General features: G+C 41.9%; 1 protein-coding gene across 2 annotated transcripts; it reads left to right on the top strand.

The window, feature by feature from the left end:
• The first annotated feature begins 2,429 nt into the window (after positions 1–2,429).
• csnk2a2b (casein kinase 2, alpha prime polypeptide b) lies at positions 2,430–19,461 on the top strand. Of its 2 annotated transcripts, none has more exons than XM_061773196.1 (12): positions 2,430–3,295; positions 3,879–3,990; positions 6,139–6,240; positions 7,829–7,879; positions 7,956–8,015; positions 8,101–8,184; positions 13,028–13,138; positions 14,794–14,895; positions 14,971–15,071; positions 16,873–17,021; positions 17,170–17,250; positions 18,848–19,461. In XM_061773196.1, the coding sequence occupies exons 1-11, from the start codon at positions 3,192–3,194 to the stop codon at positions 17,241–17,243; spliced, it is 1,050 nt and encodes a 349-aa protein (XP_061629180.1). In that variant the 5' UTR covers positions 2,430–3,191; the 3' UTR covers positions 17,244–17,250; positions 18,848–19,461. The 2 variants fall into 2 exon arrangements, with proteins under 2 accessions (XP_061629180.1, XP_061629179.1); XM_061773195.1 differs by having other exon boundaries at positions 3,858–3,990.
• Positions 19,462–20,532: the final 1,071 nt, after the last annotated feature.

Below are 20,532 nucleotides of genomic sequence, written 5' to 3'. Positions count from 1 at the left end.
GCGTGATTGGGAGGAATGGCCCCCCCCGATCAGAACCCGAGCGTTGTTCTGTTATTGGACTTTTGTGCTGATCACGGATTGTCCATTATGAAAAGCAAGCATAAGGGTGTCCACGTGCACTTGGCACCAGGACCCCTTAGGTCGCAGTTCGATGTTCGACTTTGTGGTTGTGTCATCGGACATGCGGCCATGTCTTGGACACTTGGGTGAAGTGGGTGATGGGGCGCTGCTGACCTCGATTTGGGACATTCTGAGTCGGTGGGGAGAATCGTTCGAAGACCTCAATTCCACTGACACGCCTTCCCACGTGGAAGCAGAGTCTGGGGTCTCTGAGGCGGGCTCTCCTATCTCTGGGGTTGAGGTCACCGAGGTGGTTAAAAAGCTCCTCGGTGGCAAGGCCCCAGGGGTGGATGAAATTGGCCCGGAGTTCCTCAAGGCTCTGGATGTTGCGGGTCTGTCCTGGTTGACACGCCTCTGCAACATCGCATGGACATCGGGGACAGTGCCTCTGGATTGGAAAACTGGGGTGGTGGTGCCCCTTTTTAAAAAGGGGGACCGGAGGGTGTGTTCTAACTACAGGGGGATCACACTCCTCAACCTCCCTGGTAAGGTCTTTGTAGGGGTACTGGAGAGGAGGGTCCGTCGGGAAGTCGAAGATCAGATTCAGGGGGAGCAGTGTGGTTTTCGTCCTGGCCGTGGAACACTGGCTCCAAGCTCTACACCCTCGGCAGGGTCCTCGAGGGTGCATGGGAGTTTGCCCAACCAGTCTACATGTGTTTTATAGACTTGGAGAAGGCGTTCGACCGTGTCCATCGGGGAGGTGCTTCGGGAGTATTTGGGTACCGAATCCCCTGATACGGGCTGTTCGGTTCCTGTACGACCAATGTCAGAGTTTGGTCCACAGTGCGGGCAGTAAGTCGGACTCGTTTCCGGTGAGGGTTGGACTCCGCCAAGGCTGCCCTTTGTCACCGATTCTGTTCATTACTTTTATGGACAGGATTTATAGGCGCAGCCGAGGGGTAGACGGGGTCCGGTTTGGTGGCCTCAGTATTGCATCTCTGCTTTTTGCAGATGATGTGGTTCTGTTGGCTTTATCAAGCCGTGATCTCCAACTCTCACTGGAGCGGTTCGCAGCAGAGTGTGAAGCGGCTGGGATGAAAATCAGCACCTCCAAATCTGAGACCATGGTCCTCAGTCGGAAAAGGGTGGTGTGTCCTCTCCAGGTCGGGGAATGAGATCCTGCCCCAAGTAGAGGAGTTTAAGTATCTTGGGGAATGGAACGGAAGATCCACAGGCGGATCGGTGCAGTGTCTGCAGTGATGTGAACTTTGTATCGGTACGTTGTGGTGAAGAAGGAGCTAAGCTTAACCTCACCTATGGTGACGAGCTGTGGGTCGTGACCGAAAAAACAAGATCCCTAATACAAGCAGCCGAAATGAGTTTTCTCCGCAGGCTGTCTTGGCTCTCCCTTAGAGATAGGGTGAGAAGCTCGTCATCCGGGAGCATCTCAGAGTAGAGTCGCTGCTCCTCCACATCGAGAGGAGCCAGATGAGGTGGCTGGGGCATCTGATTCGGATGCCTCCCGGACGCCTCCCTGGTGAGTTGTTCCGGGCACGTCCCACCGGGAGAAGACCCCAGGGACAACCCAGGACACTTTGGAGAGACTATGTCTCCCAGCTGGCCTTGGAACGCCTTGGGACCACCCCGGAAGAGCTGGAGCAAGTGTCTGGGGAGAGGGAAGTCTGAGCATCCCTGCTGGAGCTACTGCCCCCGCGACCTGACCTTGGATGAGCGGAAGAAAATGGATGGACAATACTGTGCTCTTTTACTTCATTAAAAACACATAAAAATGTGTTAGGCTGGGGTTGTTTTTTAGGCTGTACTTTTTTTTTTTGTTTGTTTTATTTTTAAATGCTTTTAATAATGTAAAGCACATTGAGTTACCTTCTGTATGAAATGCTCGATATAAATAAATTTGCTTTGCTTTGCTTAATTGCATTTCAGTTCATTTTATTGGGGAACATTGATTTGATTTGCATGTAAATTGAGTTACGATCGAAACTCGTAAATTAAGGCAGCACACCACTGTATCGTGAACCTCCGCTATTCGCAGGGTATAGGGACTGGACTGCGAACAGTGAAAATCTGCAGATAATTGATAATTGACAGATAAACGCCCATTATAATTGCATTGAAAAAAACCAACCCAATATTCTTCAATAGGCGGAGAAAAAAGAAAAACGAAGGAAAAAAAAGTGGTTTTTTGTTTGTTTTCAAATCAACGGATAGGTGAATCCGCGGGTGTCGAACCGCGAGTATGCGGGGCTACACTGTTTTCCAGAACTCATTCTGGGAGATTTACGCTCCTCGTCACAAGGGGTCGCTGTGTCACAGTAGCTGAGCCGGCCAGTGCGGTCCTCGTCTTCACCCCGGCAGTCAGCGGCTTTCACTTCCGGGTGGCTCTCACGTCTCTTTACTCGCAATCCGCTCCCCTTTCCTGTGTGCTCTCGACCGGGGAGGACTGTGGCCGCAGAAGACACCCACGGTTCCTCGGTCGCCGTCTCGTCCCGGGGGGACTCTCGAGGCGCCAATTCCCCGCGCAGCCGGCCGCCCATGACGCGTGATCTGCTGCGGGTGGTGCACGGCGGCGAGCGCTCCTCGTCTGGGCGACATCTCCGCGCTCAAGTAGCATCGCTTGCTAACGTTAGCTAACAACATCGGTACCGACACTTGGTTGACAGCGAACACCGGACGACAGAGGGCTTACTGCCCTCCATTTAGCACAGGAAACGGATCGCTTTACTCCCCTAACGTTTTATAGTCAGGGCCCGCAGTTCGAGAGTAGCCCGTCACTTTTAACAAAGCTGTGTTGAAAACAGCACTTTCGAAGCCGCTTCCTTTTCTACCTCATCACCCCGATGCCTCGTCGCTCCTCTCCGGAACCTCGACTTTCATTCTCAGCCCCATCGGGGCCGTTGCTTGTGACAATCCGATGAAGGAGAGCGGCACGGCCGGCATTTGAAGTCCTCTCCAGCCGTTCCCCTTTTTCCCTTCTCTTGGTGCAGAAGGAAGCTAGCGGGCCTATTTATCCAGCGCGCACCCACATAGGAGTGGAAATCTCATACTTCCAATTTGGTCTGAAACCGGAACTCACTCCAGATTCTGCGTGACCGCGAGCCACGGGTCTCGCCATGCCGGGTCCGGTGGCCGGTAGCAAGTCCCGCGTGTACGCTGATGTCAACACACTGAAGAGCCGGGATTACTGGGACTACGAGGCCCACGTGCCCAACTGGAAGTGAGGACATTTCTTCTTAACTGCGGTTTGCTTTAATAGCTTGCATGTGATGCCTGAAAACTGCACATAATGGCTGCCTTTTTTTTTTTTTTTTTTGGCAAAGTGTGGATGAGTGTCTATTATTACACTCGTAGCTGCGAGGGTGTGATGACACCGAGATAGTAAGTGCAGTATCTCACCGTCCTTGCCAGATATATCCTTTGAAGTACATTTTTTTTTTTGCAAATATAGTCACAGTTTCGAGTCTCGCTGTGGACAATGTAGAAATGGCAACTAGTTGTTGTAGAGATGCCAGTCTGCTCTCTGGCTACTGTCAAGGCGCTCTTAGGCAAGGCATTGTCCCCTGCAACCTCACTTCAAGTAAAGCGGCACTGCTTGTGAGATTATATTGAGTAAAAAAAAAAAAAAACCTTTAATAGCATTTAACAAGTCAGTTGAGATAGGCTTTAGCTGGCCCGTGACCCAAATGAGGACAAGCAGTACAGAAACATAATGGACAGATTTATCGACAGAGCTGAAGATATGTTTTTCACTCTTCTTTTGCATACACACACTTGCACAGATTCTCTGTCTGTCCCCATAGCAACCAGGAGGACTACCAGCTGGTGCGTAAACTGGGCAGAGGGAAGTATAGTGAAGTCTTCGAGGCCATAAACATCACCAACAATGAGAAGGTGGTGGTCAAGATTCTGAAGGTGAGCAGGTCTCAACCTAATGAGCAAAGCACAGCCCCCTCTCTTTAACTTTGATGATGACGTACGTGATGAAGCTGCGCACAAGTATTGGGGCAATGTGTGAATCTGTCAGTCTGCTTCCTGAACGCAGCATCTGTATATTATTCTCTTCTTCTTACGTTCAACTGCTTTCTTAGTCAGGGGTCACCAACGTCAGGCACAACGTAGGCCCCAGTGACACTGGCAGAGATGTATCGAAATACAGTGTTTCATATTGATATTTATCACTTTCCAAATTTTTCGTGAGAGATCATTAACATGATCAGTGTCTTCACATAATTGATTAGAATTAATTAATAAAAACAGAGTAATAAAATATTATTAAAGGTAATTTGAGCAAATGTATTATTTCAGAAGTGTGTATCAAACAGGTCAGCATTAATCCAGACCCAGAAAAGTAGCTCTCAGTTACAAAAGGTTGGTGGCCCCGTTTCTAACGTGTGTCCTTTCGGAATAATTGTCACAAAAAGACAAAGCAAAACGTGTGCAAAATTAATCCTGGGGAGACTGAATGACATGCAGTATGAACTCTGAAGGTTTGTGCGATCCCTGAATTTTACAACCTTGAAAAAGTCAATATGGCCCTAAAAATATCAGTTTCTTTTTTTCTTTCGCAAAAATTGGATTACCGATTTGAATCGATTTTCCCTCATCACTCATAGAAATAGCAAAGAAAAGCTTTTTTCCCCCTATTCTGCGATTTGCTTTATTTCTCCAAACAAGTTTTAAATGTCCCCCCCCCCCCCCCATGCATTAACTTGCATAGACAAATATATATATATATTTTTCTTCTTTTACAGAGCATGTGAAATTAAGTTTTTCCATTTGGAAACATGTCCCTTCTGTCTGAAGGGGATGTAAACACGATCCCTACTAAATTCACATTTTTGATGTTCACGAATTTGTGATAAAATGAGCTATCAAACTGTCTGAACTTTTATGGCTGGGCTGGTCGACTGGCGTAGCTGATAAAGAGCAACGCCGTACCCACTTGAGCGCTTTCACGTTTTTTTGTCATGTCGAGTTGTACAAGTGAGGCAGGCAACCTTTGCAAAATATTTCCACCATGGAAGCGCATTAAAAAAAGTTTCTGACGTCAATAAATTATTACTCCCGCAATGTATAAATGGGCACCGCGTCTTTCGTCATATTCAGTGTTATTGACTCTGCGATTGCCTTCGACCTTTCTTGTCATACAAAATGCAATGTGAAAATGATTCCGGTCATTTTTGAAAAAATATTTGCTAGAGGGGTTGGAAAGGTGGCGGCACGGTGGACGACTGGTTAGAGCGTCAGCCTCACAGTTCTGAGGACTCTGGCTCAATCCCCGGCCCCGCCTGTGTGGAGTTTGCATGTTCTCCCCGTGCCTGTGTGGGTTTTCTCCGGGCACTCCGGTTTCCTCCCACATCCCAAAAACATGCATTAATTGGAGACTCTAAATAGCCCGTAGGTGTGACTGTGAGTGTGAATGGTTGTTTGTTTGTATGTGCCCTGCGATTGGCTGGTACACCAGTTCAGGGTGTACCCCGCCTCCTGCCCGATGACAGCTGGGATAGGCTCCAGCACGCCCACGACCCTAGTGAGGAGAAGCGGCTCAGAAAATGGATGGATGGATGGGTTGGAAAGGTGATACAAAATTATGACAAAGTGGCTAAATTGGCCACGTTGACCATGCTTTTGCAAAGTAGCTCCACTCTGTTCCCAGCCATATTTAGGCCAAAGGAGTGGAGGCACTTTGAAGTACCGATGCCAGCAATTAAAAAATATATATATATACTACAATTAATAAAATAAGATTTATTGCCCAGTCTTACTATGAAGTGTGATTGTTGAGATATAGCAGGATAAATGTGAAAATGTCAGTATTTAAATGGTTGTAAAAGAAGCAGCATGCTTGTTTACACCATTCAATTTATACTTCCTAAATGTAAACTGCATTGTTGCTGCAATAGTTGTCTCTGTGCTAAAACTGACAGAATAATGCTGAAGCATGCAGACCAGAGGCAGGCGAGCTGAATCAGCAGATTCAGCATCAGGAGTCAAAAGTGACGTGGGAGAACTTTGTGATGTCATTTTTTTTCTCTCTCCCCATCTCACATCACATCGCAGCCTGTTAAGAAAAAGAAGATCAAGCGTGAGATCAAGATCCTGGAGAACCTGCGAGGTGGGACCAACATCATCCGTCTGGTGGATACAGTTAAAGATCCTGTGGTACGTTAGCTGATGAAAGTGTATCAAATGTCATCATATCCATAGAGTGTAAACATTGAGCGCAATCGTGTGGATTAATTGGGGATTTTAAACCATGTTATCTTGGTGATTGGACAAATCATCTCTGCCTTTCCCCTCCCATCCAGTAAAAGCTTCTTTCAATGACAAAATGTAGACGAATTTTAATACAACTGCTGCTATGGCTTGCGAGTTTGCTGTATTAATCTTTTCGATAGCTGGTGGCTCTGGTAGCCCATTGGTCTGTTTTGGCATTTGAGATTACAGTACTTATAAGACTGAAACGTGTTATCATTTCTCATACTGTATATGAGACTAGTCTACCCTGGCTGCAAGGTTAGCATATGTTTGCCAGATTTTAATGCCCTACCTTAAAGGTCACATATTTTGGCTATTTAGACCTCCATTGAGTGACTCTCTAACATGGATTCAATATAAAAGTGTCAATTTTATTAAAAAAAAAAAAAAAAACAACACCTTGGTTTTGTCATACGAGTGTCAAGAAAAGGCCCCTCTAACAGCTACTTCTGTTTGACCAGTTGTGTATCCACTTTGTCCATTTTTGGCTGAGACCACCCTCTTTCCTCTGATTGGCTGCCTCTGTGTAGAAGCCCCACTTGTGAAAGCATACGTGTTTGTTATGTTGACAGCGCTGGCTCGGGAGCGGAGATCTTCGCTAGTGACGTTGATAAGCCCGAAAAATTCAAATGGGCAGATTTCAGGCCTCTCGGCAAAAAAAAAAAAATCTGGAACTCTGGAATGCGTGGACAATTTTAATTCATATTTCACGTTTTTACTGAGGCACAATAGAGACTATATTAGATCCCAAATACTAGAAACAATTGGTTTGGCAACATACGGCACCTTTAAATTTGGTCAACTCATTGAGTTGGATGAGTCAAAATATTAGAAACAGCTATAAGTATCCTACTGTAAGCATTACATTACACTACACATCCCTGCAAACTGCAACCACAGTCATAAAGATATTGTTTATACCCCTTTGACAGTGTCGATCAAAATGGAGCATTATCATCTTTGTTCGGGCAAAATTGTTAAATCCCGGAATGCCTTTGCCAAAGTGGTAATATTTATTTGCAGTCCTAATACGAGACACAAGGTTCCACTGTGGTGCTTAAATTGTCAGTTGGTGGTTTGGCACTTATTGTGCATCTGTTCTGTAACGTCGCACTCAATGCCACTATTGGTGCAATGTTCCCATCACTGCAAAGCTACTTGAGGTAATCAGTCTACAATACAAATTTGCTTTGTGTTTTACAGAAATGTGGAGGAATTTATTACAGCAATGCCTTCAACTTCAAACTGAAACAAATTCAGATCAGATTTCTTCATTTGACCTTAAAAATATGTGATATCTGGACGTTCCAGAGAAGAAATTCCTAGTTCATGATGGGCATCTATTGGTTTCTTTCATATGCCGTTTTTCCTGTCAATCTCTGTAGGGTTGTTTGGAGTTAAACCACCAAGGTCTGTTCTCTTAATACAATGTATGATATTTCTGCACTAAATACTTTGTCTTTGTCCATCTGTGCTTCTCGTGTCATCACAGTCCAGAACTCCAGCACTCGTCTTTGAATGCATCAATAACACAGACTTCAAGGTAAAAATGGTTGTCTATTGTACTGTTGCCCAATGTTGAAATATTTTCAAAGTACAGATTTGTTCCCCCTCCGCAGGAGTTGTACCAGAAGTTGACTGACTATGATATCCGTTTTTATATGTATGAACTACTGAAGGTAAGATTTTTATTTGATTTTATTTATTTTTTTAAAATAATATTTACATTAATTCATTCATGTTCATTAATGTTCCATGTGTCAGGCCCTGGACTACTGTCACAGCATGGGAATCATGCATCGTGACGTCAAGCCCCACAATGTGATGATCGACCACCAGTTGAGAAAGGTAGGCAGTGTCTTGTCCTATTAATTACACGCACGTGCGCGCGCACGCACACACACATTCACTCCATGCCAGGGGGACCACATTTTAATGCTGCTTTGTCGCGGTGTATCATTGTTGGCCGTGGTCATCACAAAGGCCTGATCCTGGGATACTTTACCAGACTTCTCTTCCCAGAGACGATGAAGGGCACACACTGGTACTAAAATAGGAGTAGTACTCACTGAACCTGCATAGAATAAAGCTTTCATTGACGTTGTTTCAAAGTAGATTTTACATTAGATCGCATTTTCCTTTTCCTGACCGTAATGTGGTTGAAAACAGAATTTTAACACTTTTCCAATTCCGGGTCTTAAGGAACCTTAAGTATGGCCTGTAAACGCTTCTCGCAGTCTCGCTTCATTGGCACAATTCAAGAGCTGATGATGGACTGGCTATTTTCTCTGCCTGCAATTTTCTGTGGCTCCACAATATTTTCCTTTTTGTGTGGTGTTGCTGATGGGAGCGGCTTGCCTGCTGTCCCAGCTCCATCGATTCCATCAAACAAAGTCACCCCAACAATGATGGCTACAACCTCAACTTAACCACTTCATTGTCCGCAATTAAATCTTGAGCTTTTAATAGTTTGCTTGCTTTAACCAGGGTGTGCCCAGTTTTATTGGCTAGTATTGGAATAATGAAGCAGCCTGGCTCACTGTCATATCCCCCGCATGTTGCCTTCACAGCTTTGGCCATCTCCATATTCTTCTGTGGATCTAGGATGTCTTTAGACACTTTTTAAGGACGTCACCTTTGAAATTAGCCTACCCATCTCGCACAGCTTTCCTCACACTTAGTGCTGTTTTTTTGCTGATCCTCCTTTGTTAACAGTACCAGTACCAACACTGATTTATTACGGTAGCCATGATTGGGTCAGAATTCATGGCACTTATTACGCCCCAAACTTAGTTGCCTACTCATGTGGCGAGGCAACAGGCCTATGTCTGTAACACTGACTCCGTACAGTTCTTCCCTGGCTTCGGGGCTACTGAGCCCGTTTTAAGCCCAAAACCGTGAACGTGTCGCCAAAAGGCCTTCCTTCTAAAAAAGCCTACACCGTAGGCACAGTGCATTAAGTCAATTCCCTGGGTATCTTTGGGTGGTTGTTTCAACGGTGTCCTGACTCCACAACCCTGGAATTACGTGCCAGATTTCCCCTGTGGTGAATGTGATTGAGCTGCTTTTTATGCTCTGGTGACCCCCTTCGTAAAGCTGAAGGCTTTGGTAACATCACATTGATCCATGTGTCATATGTATGTATGTATGTATGTATGTATGTATGTAGGTTGGCTGTATTTATTTATTTTTTATTGATGATACGACTGCTGACAAAACCATCAGGAGGAATCCTCAAGTGTTTTGTGCAATAATATCTGCTTATATTCAGCCAAATGCACCAGATCTCATAGGGTGGCGCTTCATAGTGCAGATGGACAATGACCCAAAGCACACTGCGAAAGCAACTAAATAATTTTTTACGGCAAAGAAGTGGAATATTATGTAATGACTAAGTCGGTCACCTGACTTGAATTGGAATGAGCATGCATTTCACTTGCTGAAGACAAAACTGAAGGGAAAATGCCCCAAGCAACAACAAGGTGGACCTTAAGACAGTTGCAGTAGAGACCTGGCAGAGCATAACCAGGGATGAAATCCAGTGTCTGGTGACGTCTATGCATTCCAGACTTCAGCCAGGAATTGACTGCAAAGGATTTGCAATCCAGTATTAAAAAGTGAAAGTTTGATTTATTATTGTTCATATTTCCCATTACTTTTGGTCCCTTAAAAAGTGGGAGGCACATATATTTGTACAAACTGTTGTAATTTCTACTCCTTTCTCTGATTTGAATGTAAATACCCTCAAATTAAAGTTAAGTCTGCAGTTAAAGCACATCTTGTTTGTTTCATTTCCACGCCGCTGTGGTTTTGTTTAGCAGCAAAAAGATAAAAGTTGTGTCAATGTCCCAATTTTTGTGGACCTGACGTGATGAATACACACGCACACAGGATTATATAAAGTGTAATTAATCGTTGCTTAGTAATAGGGTTGGGTATCGAGAGTCGAGAACCAATTGGAACAGGGATTAACATTCCGGTTCTCCCAGAATTGTTCAAATTTAAAAATTTCGGTTCCCAGTTTTGACGTCTACAGTACGCCGACACCGAAGAAAAAAGTGTGGAAAACCAACGAAGATCGCGCACAAGGACGTGCTTGTGCCCAACGGTGGCGGCGAACAAAAGCGTCTTAACTTTGTTAAAATAAATGACCAGTCGCCTCAGTGCAACACTTGGAATCAAATTATATCCTGCAAAGGATGGTTTCACGATGTGTAGAAATCTGACGGGTTGCCTCCTGTTCCGAGCCTCAGCCTACACCGCGCGGACCTTCAGTGAAATAATTTGGGTGAGTGTGAAACAATAAAATACGTCTATGCCAACATTGAGGTAGCTAACAAGTTAAACGGAGGAGTGGACTCTTGGCTTTTGGTGGCTTTTCGCGTTTATTTTAGCCCTCAAACCAACGTAAGAGCTGATGACAGACAAAAAAATAAAATGTAAATTATTTTACCATACTGGAAAGAAATGAGTCGTATTACAAGCTTAACGTTGAGATAAAACTTCACCAAGGTCAAACTAGCAACTTTACATCACTATGAATTGGGACAAAATTCACATAAACGTAGTCTCACAGTATCACAAACACTAACCTTGTGCCTGATCTGTGGGTAGGTAAAGGAATCAACGTTTTATAGCACTTGGTTCCATTCATTACTGTTTTTCTTGCCGTATAGTTTTACTTTCGTGAAGCTACCTTTTGTGCCAAAATACTGAGTTCCAGTGCATACCCTTCAAAATAAAAGGCTGGAACTTAAAACAGGAAGTGAAGTTAAAATGTTCACATATAAACCATTTGACGTGATAAAACAGTTGCAAATAACTATTCTAAGAATGCTCTATTTAACTTTTAGCTGAAACATTAATTAATGAAAATTAACTGCATTGGGTTAGTTCCACACACACTGCCTTTTCGTTCATATGTTTGATATTGATACTGGTTATAAAGAACGCCGAGTCAAATGTTCATTTTAGTCTATACTGCGGGCTGCTAAGAAAATGGATGTTCATAATTTGGACACCCTTTATTTAAACCATGGAAACCTTTTTGACCCAGCCCCCTAAAAGAATCGGAATTGAAGATCGTTTGGAACCGGAATCGAAATGAGGACCCGGAATCGGGAATGGGATCGCTCAAATTCAAATGATGCCCAACCCCACTGAGTAATGGTAAAGACAGACATACTTTATTAGTACTGTACTGAATAAATCCTGCAAGGGAAATTAGGACTGTATTCTGGAAAAGAACATGGTTGGAATAAAAATCTTGAATGATTGTTATTAACGGAATAAATGCTTAAATGATCTACATTACTACTCACTGCTTTATATCATTTCACACAATGCAAAACAACTCTAGATTAGGCAGTTGTTGCCTTAAGAAAATCCCTCAGTGAAGCATTGATGGGCAATGGTCATATGGTCTGATGAGTCCAATTGACCATAATTCAGGCTGATCGGCATATCAGCACAAGACGAGAGCTGGATAAAGTTATGTGCCTGTCATGCCTTATGCTTGCCATACATAGGCCTGTGTGTGGTCTAGGTTCAACAATATCATGTGCCCAAAAATGAGGTTGGCTGACTGACTGGATATACTGAAGGGGCAGGTTTTCCCCCCAGTGGATTCTTTAATGCCTGATGGTGCAAGCATGACTTTATTTTCATTTCCTTTACTGCTTATCCTCATTTGGGTTGCGCATTATCTGGAGACTTTCCCAGCTGACTTTGGGTGAGATGTAGAGTACACGCTAAGATGGTCGCCAGTCAAGCAATGAGCAAATTATGAAACTTTATTTTCGTATATCAAGTGCATGCCATAGTAAAAGCCAAAAGCAATGTAAAAAATGCTACACCAACATGACTAAAACCCTTTTTTTGTTTCCCCCCCTTGTTCTATTGCAGTTTTTGTCAGTCTTCATCCGTTTTGACTCACTGTGGAGAATATTCTCTCTACTGTTGGTGGTGATGTGAATAGTGTAGGAGGGCGAGCATTAAAATAACAGCAGATGTAATTTCGGTTCCACCACTTTCTATTGGTGACCACGACTACACTTTTTACCCAGCATTAAAGTGCGTGGTGCAGGTCATCAGAATAAAAGATCTGACAAAGCTGACGAAATCTCGCAAATCAAGTCAAGTGATTTACGGGAAGAAGAGGGCAAAGAAACACTGGCTATATGCGCGGTTATTCCTAAAGGCTTAATCCAAACATCCCTCATTGTGTTATATGAGGTATTTAAAGATTGTTTTAATACGTAACAAAATTATGTTGTAACTGATTCCCTTCATCAAATTCCCACTGCTAATACAATGACTCAAGGCTATCAGCCATTATCATTATGTGGAGTGGTGTTGTGTCATCAAGACATGGAGCATGTTTATCAAGTGTTTATAAAAAAAAAATATTATATTCTCATTGTTTAGTCAAAATGCTCCTCGTGAGATGAATAACCATTTTGGGCTCCCAAATGTACACTTTGCAACTTGTCCAGCAGGGGGCAACAAACAGACATGAATGCATCCCCGAAGTGACATTGTTGATAAATCCCATGAAGTAAAGTAAGGACTTGCCTCTCATGGGGCTTGGTTACATTCCTAATATGAAAGCTAACTGACCACAGTAGAATACTTTCCGGATTTTTCAGTTTTGTGTGAATGTAGGCTTTTAACGAATGGTTTGTTTCCATAGCTACGCCTTATAGACTGGGGTTTAGCAGAGTTCTACCACCCTTCCCAGGAGTACAATGTCAGAGTGGCGTCCCGATACTTCAAAGGCCCCGAGCTCCTGGTGGATTACCAGGTAACACACGCATCACACATCCACGTCCCAGCAGTGGCGTTCTTCGAGATGCTTTCAGACAGAGATACAGTGGGGGGAATAATTATTTGAGCCCCTGCTGAATTTGTGACTGCGCTCACTTAAAAAGAAATGAATGATCTATTTTTTATATTTCTTATTACATAAAGTTGCAAAATGACGTAGTGACTTTTTTTGAGTGAATGTACTTGATAAAGTGCTAAACTTTAGTACTTGGCAACTTTGCAAGCACAGTGGTGACACAAAGACAAAGCGGTGTATAGATATTGCAGGAATTGTAAATGTTGTCTAGCATATAGTAAGTTTATTTACATTAGCACTAGCTTTGTAAAATTAATTTGTGTGAATAATTGATATATAATTTATTATGTTGCTCATTTTGCACTCTGCAGCAAGATTCTTAACAATTTTGACATTCCATCTGTGGTTTGTGGTTATCATTCCACTTTTCGTCTTTGCCATCAATTGTATGTTCTATAGTGGCATCACATAAAGCATAACATAGCTGAAATCTGATATGATTTGCTCACATCTCGCATGACATCTGACAAGGTTGGACTCCTTTATTTATATATATATATATATATATATATATATATATATATATACATACTGTATATATATTTGAGTTGAGTTGGTAAAAAAAACGTTTGAGTTGGTAAAAAAAAAATATATACAGTGGAACCTCGATAAAACAGACCCCTATATAACGGGTAATATATTTAAGATAAAACGGACTGTCGAGATCAAATGATGTGTCCAAAAATATCTTCCATTTGTCACTTAAACTGCCATTGACAAAGTCTGTTAGTTCCAGAATTGGCTGCTGTTGTTTACTCGCGCTATCATTCAATATGGGCAGAGACTGAGAGACACGTTTCCGGGTCATAGATAGCCAATATGACTACATACAACTAACTGCCATGCCTATGTGGTGGCCTTGTTGAATGTGGCAACATTTTCACATGGCTTCCATGATGGCGGGAGTTCATATTATAGTAGCATATCTAGCATAGGGCTCTGCGCCACAGAGAGATCTCACATGGCTGCCTGCAATGTTAGCTCAAAGAGGAATACGATACTCAAGTGTCTGGAGTCTGGAACATGCTATTTTTGCTATCCAGTCACAGTTTGAATAATTAATTTTTAAAAATTTTATTTATTTATTTTGCTAAGTCATTCATCTATGGCAATCGCGTTGGAAATAGGAAGCACTTATTCTTCACGGCTCGTGAAAGCGACTCACCTATGACGAGCGGTAAGTTTGGATACATTTTGAAACTATTCAAACATTTTCTATATTTATTCACAATAATTTTGTACTGTACTGGGCGTTATCAGCCACAAAAAAAGTACAAAACCTTAATTTTGGACTACAGTAATATGGGTGCATATGGCCACAAAAAAAAAAAATCCTTCAATGTACTGCACAATCGGCTATAACGGACGACCCCCCGCCCCTATTAGTCCGTTTGATTGAGTTTCCACTGTATTCCCAAGTTGTATGATGTTCAGGGTTTTTGACTATGGAGGTTGTGCTTCAGGAATCTAAATTTGTTAAATGAGGCCACAACGTGGATAATTTCCCTGTCCGTCCTCATCATTGACAGTGTTGTTTGGTGATTTTTGTCTTTCAGATGTATGATTATAGTCTAGATATGTGGAGCTTGGGCTGTATGCTTGCCAGTATGATCTTCCAGAAAGAGCCCTTCTTCCACGGGCAGGACAACTACGACCAGGTAACATTGTCACCGTGGGGTTTCAGTGATTGTATCAGTTGTTTGCTTAATTTTGAACACTGATGCGTTTTGCAGCTGGTGCGAATTGCCAAGGTTCTGGGGACAGATGAGCTATTCGGCTACCTGCGTAAATACCACATCGAACTTGATCCACGCTTTAAAGATCTGCTTGGACAGTAAGTACTAGTGATGTTACGAGATGTGCAGAGTCTTCGAAGCGTGTGTCGGGTAATGGATTTGTATAATCCTGCTCTTTAATGAATCACTTAAAACAACAAAACTGGTGAGAAACAGTTATTTCTGAATAAAAAAAATAACACATTCTCCCGTTGTATACACACCATTGCCCAAGTTACACAAGCAAATGCAGTGGCTTCTTCCTGGTTCCACAAGCACTTTCACAGTCCTCTGTCTGCTTAAAGTGACAAAAAAAACTATATATATATATATATATATATATATATATATATATATATATATATATATATATATACACACACAATCGGACATATCCTATGATACTCCATACTTGAAACATTTTACGCGCACGAAATACATTCAAAAATAATTTATTATACACTGTATGTAAATTTTTTTGGGTCAAAGATTTTGTAATACATTGTCATTGACGAGAGCCAAAACAGATGCCAAAATGGAATGCATCACACATTCCAGTATGTGGTTAAGATACAGCGGCCTGTGATTATACATATGACCAGCAGGTGGTTTCGTGTGCACATGAAGCATCAAGAAATGAACCATTACTCGAACCAATTGACTCAAGTGTTACGATGCCTCATGGAGCTTTATCTCGCCATCACTATTCAGTACAGTCCAAGTTCTCACTCAGCATGTGGGTAGCACAAATGCCTCACCTTCACAGGTTCTGTGTTTGAATCTGCGTGCGAACTTTCTGTTTAGATTTTGCATGTTCTCCCCATGCATGGGTGTCTTTTCTCCAGGTACTCAGGTTTTCCTCCTACATTCCACAAACATGCATGTTAGGTTAAGTCACTGCTTCTCAATTGTTTTCTGTTACGACCCCCCCAGTAAGAAGAAAACAATTTGCCTAATGTCTTCTTTAATGTCTTTTCTCATCCTTGTGTATGAAATTGTTTCTTAGGTAAAAATATTTCTCTGCAAAAGTTGGTGACTTGATACATATTGTTAAACATATACAACCCAAATATAAAAAAAAAAAAAAAAACACAAAAATGAAGCTTGGCCGTATGGGAGTTAAGACATCCAAACACAACCCAACACAAGCTCTTACAGCTTTGAAATGTGACATAATTGTGGTCATGAAGTTAGTTGCCTTACCTATTAGGAAAACCCTGAATGTGCTTGTGTTTAAAATATATACCGTAGCCCAATTAAAACTTGCTTAAAACAAGCGGACATACAAAAAAATACATAAAAAAAAATAGCAATGCAGAATGTTCTCTTTTACTTTGTAGTTGCTCGTCCAAGGATTGTCATAGAAACAGATATGATGGCTTTTTGGAAACATGGGGTTGTTTTGCATGTATAGTCAGTGTGTTCTGTCGCTGTTTGCGGTGTCCAAAATGAAATAAGGTGAGACATTAACATAATCAAGTCTCCACAAGCCCCATTTTAATGGTGCAGTTTAACGATTACCATGTTTTATCCTAACTTCACAAGATTACCATAATCTTCAAATATGGAGTTACCAGTATGTTTTAAGAGACTAACAAACTAACATAACAAATAAATTACTTCTTATTATTCATTTTCCAAAGCAGAGAGTTGAGTCTCATGCAGCTCTGGAGACCCCTTACATAAGCAAACGTGTGTTACTTACTAATTGTTATACTACTGTGGGATTACATGAGTATAGAGGGTATAATAAAGTTGGCATTAAATTACACATGTACCAAGTAGTTTCATCAATGTTGTGGTACTACTACAAAAACTGCAATGCGCTGCAAATTCTTTTGTCACTGCGTATGATCTCAGACAGAGCAGGAAGCGCTGGGAGCAGTTTGTGCAGACCGAGAACCAGCATCTTGTGAGTCCCGAGGCTTTGGACCTTCTGGACAAGCTGCTTCGCTACGACCACCAACAGAGACTGACTGCCACAGAGGCCATGGAGCATCCTTACTTCTGTTAGTACAGACACACACACATTCCAACATTGAAGTGATTAAACCTAGGGACCTGCGTTAGCACCTGGAAGTGCCCTTGAATAATTTGTATTAGCTTGTGCTCATTATTTAATAATTTGTCAGTACTAACAGCTGTCCCTTCCGACAGACCCCGTTGTAAAGGAGCAGTCTCTGTCAAACTCTGACAACATGGTTTCTAGTGGGAACACCACGGCGCGATGAAACACAGGTATGCATCTACCCGTAATATATAAGAAAATCTGGAAAGGAGCCATTAGAGACTTATTGGAAAATTATAAGCACTTAAAGAATGATTTGGTGCCACAATAGTACATGATGTCCTTTCAGGTCAACAATAAGAAGAGTAAACAGCCAATGTCATTTCCATTGCGAAAGACTTTCCGTGCTGTTCTTTTAAATGTAAGATGATGCCCAGTCATGGTTAAACAGTTGGAATTGCAACATTCACACTAACTTCTTTGGTAACGCTCACTGTTAACAGGTTGTCCTCGGTAGGGTTGGGCATCGTTTGAATTTGAGTGATTCCTGTTTCCCGATTCCTCATTTTGATTCCGGTTCCAAACGATTCTCGATTCCGGTTCTTTTAGGGGGCTGGGCCAAAAAAAGTTTGCATGGTTTAAATAAAGGGTGGCCAAATTATGAACATCCATTTTCTTAGCAGCCCGCAGCATAGACTAAAATGAACATTTGACTCGGGGGTTCTTAAAACCATTATCAATATCAAACCTATGAACTAAAAGTCAATATTTGTGGAGCTAACCCAATGGACTTAATATTCATTAATTAATTAATATATATACATATATATATATATATATATACATACATACATATATGTACACATACACACACACATATATATACACATATATAACACACACACACGTAGAATTGTTGTAGGCAGCCAGACCAGACTGCAGTTCCGTAGATCCTCAATGAGAGTGGACTTTGAACTCCGTAAAAGTAGTTCTGCCTGTGTCGAGCAGAAACCTACGACTGTATCTGTATCAGAGCGGACTTGTTAACTGTTGCGATAAACCCGTATTTGAAGTAGCACTTCTGATATAGTGTTGTTTCGTTCAAAAGAACAAATCTTTTCAGCAAACGTAATGAGCTGAATTAGTTTATGAAATGATTTCGTTCTTTGAGCTCTGCCGCCAATAGCCAGCCCGCTCGGACCGGAAACAGAAGCGTTCGAGCCGGCTGGGACCGGAAACTGAAGCGTTCTGCGCAGTCTTGACGTGTCAATTGAGACGCGCAGCTGTTGCGGCGGAGAAGATCCGGTCAGTTTTCAAAACAAAACACATTGACATGTGAATTGCAATACAACATAAGTGATATAAATTGGTCATTCTTTCTCTGCGGCCCAGTAAACAAATGCCTCACGGCCTGGTACTGGTCCGCAGACCGGTGGTTGTGGACCACTGCATTAAGGGGCTGCTGATACTGATACCAACCATACAAACTGCTCCACACCCATTCAGCAGGCTTGGTAAATCGTCCATATAAACATGAAAACACCTGTGTGGGATTCGTCTTCTATTCCCGATGCTATGATTTCACATTATTTCCATGCCGTCTTGCCAAAAACCCTAATAGAATCCCTAGCCACATCAGGACCATCTTCCTATACCGTACCTTAGCGAGCTGAACTAAACTACAGCTTTATGTAAATGTCTTGTGTGTAACAAGAAAACATGTAGACTGGTTCTTCTTTTTAAAAGGAACCTTTGCAGACAAATAAAATCATAATTCAATTGTTGTCTAATAGTCCGACCCCATTTTTTTCTCCTCTTTCTCTGCAGAAAGTAGAAAGAAGAAGGATGTTTGTTACCTCAACATTGTCCGCGGTTGTGACAGTAACTTTGATAAGTGTACAGTGACAATGGATCAAAGTAACTCTGACCAGTTACAAACTCACAGATATGTCCATACAGACACACACACACACACGCGCACACACGCACACGCAAGCAGGTATACATACACCCTACTCCTCTGTATCAGTCTGTGATTGGCCTGTTCCGGTGTCCTGTCCAGCAGCCTGACCAATGAGCTTGAAGCTGCTCACTCCCTGACCCCTCCCATCTCAATCTCATGTTACAAGGACAAACTACTTTTAAAGAAAAATTCCCTCCCCATGCCTCCATCCTTCCTTTATATCATCCCACCTCTTTGTTTGCATCAGCATGGAAGATGGACAGGAGTGTGACCCTGTACAAGACAACACCCCCACCCACCCACCCCCCCAGACTCGTTCATCCATGCACCCATCTGTCTGTCCGCGCTCCTTGCCATCTTTTACCCTGACAGACAAATGTCTTAGCACTACTCCAGTTCTGAAAGTGGCATGGTGGACTCTCTCTAGCTAGAATGATGATAATATTAATGAAAAATAAATAATTTTTATTTAGATGAACTTTGCCTGTCTGAGTATTTTTTGTTTGTTTGTCATGGTCATGTCTTGAAAGAAGAAAAACAACCTGTCTGAAATGTGAAAGAAATTGCGTAGAAGCCCGGAATGACCTTACATAAACTGAGTCAATATGAATTCAACAAAGGCCTGCACCAACTGTATGTGTTCTGTTCTCTGGGGTAAACCATACGTTTATACATAGTTTCCTTACGGTGAAAATGTCAGAGTAAATATATTTATTTACAATTGCCCCTAAATTTCATTGGTAAAAGCTATATTTTTTCTAACATTAAATTGAATTTGAAATCAAGTCATGGAAAATAGTGATAACCAGATACAGTATTTGAGTATACAGCTATTGTTTAATTTATATTAAGAAATTAGGTGGGGAAAAAATGCTTGTTATAGCTCTAAAAACTAAAACAGATTTTCTGACTAAATAAATACAAAAATCAATTTACTAAGAAACTTTAACTGTAGACAGTTTACCGTAATTTCTCGTGTATAATGCGCATTTTCCCTCCCAAAAAAATGTCGTCAATAGTGCGCATATACATAGGTATAGGTGGAAATGAAAAAAACCCTCACATTTTATAAATGCTGCCATCTAGAGGTTATGAAAAAGCGGTATACTTTAATTCCAATATGCCACCGCCACCTAGAGGTTATAAAAAAGGTGTAGCCAACGTACTTATGACTGCATATATGTACCGTTGTCCTCATAAGTTTACATACCCTGGCAGAATTTGTGAAAAATATTTTTTTTCAATACGACTGATGACTGAACAACAACCTTCATGAATTTCTTCATGGTTATGTTTTGTTTAATGATAATGCTTTTCTGAAATGCGTGACAGTTTAATTTGAATCCCATTAACATTAAATGTGTTTTGCCTCGTCCTTCATGTTTTCTTGAAAGAATTGTACCCATCTTACAAATTCTGCCTGGGTAATCAAACATAAGCAAAACTGTGTGTTCTCTCATTTACTAAGTAAAAGTAGGGCTGTGAATTTCAAAATAAGAACAGGTAAAAAAGAATTGCGTGTTTAAATAATGTGCTTAACTTCATAATA

Source organism: Phyllopteryx taeniolatus, chromosome 5 (genome assembly GCF_024500385.1).
Source record: "Phyllopteryx taeniolatus isolate TA_2022b chromosome 5, UOR_Ptae_1.2, whole genome shotgun sequence".
Classification (NCBI taxonomy): Eukaryota; Metazoa; Chordata; class Actinopteri; order Syngnathiformes; family Syngnathidae; genus Phyllopteryx; species Phyllopteryx taeniolatus.
The sequence above is the reverse complement of the archived record's forward strand: the minus strand, read 5'-3'. Positions and strand labels throughout refer to the sequence as shown.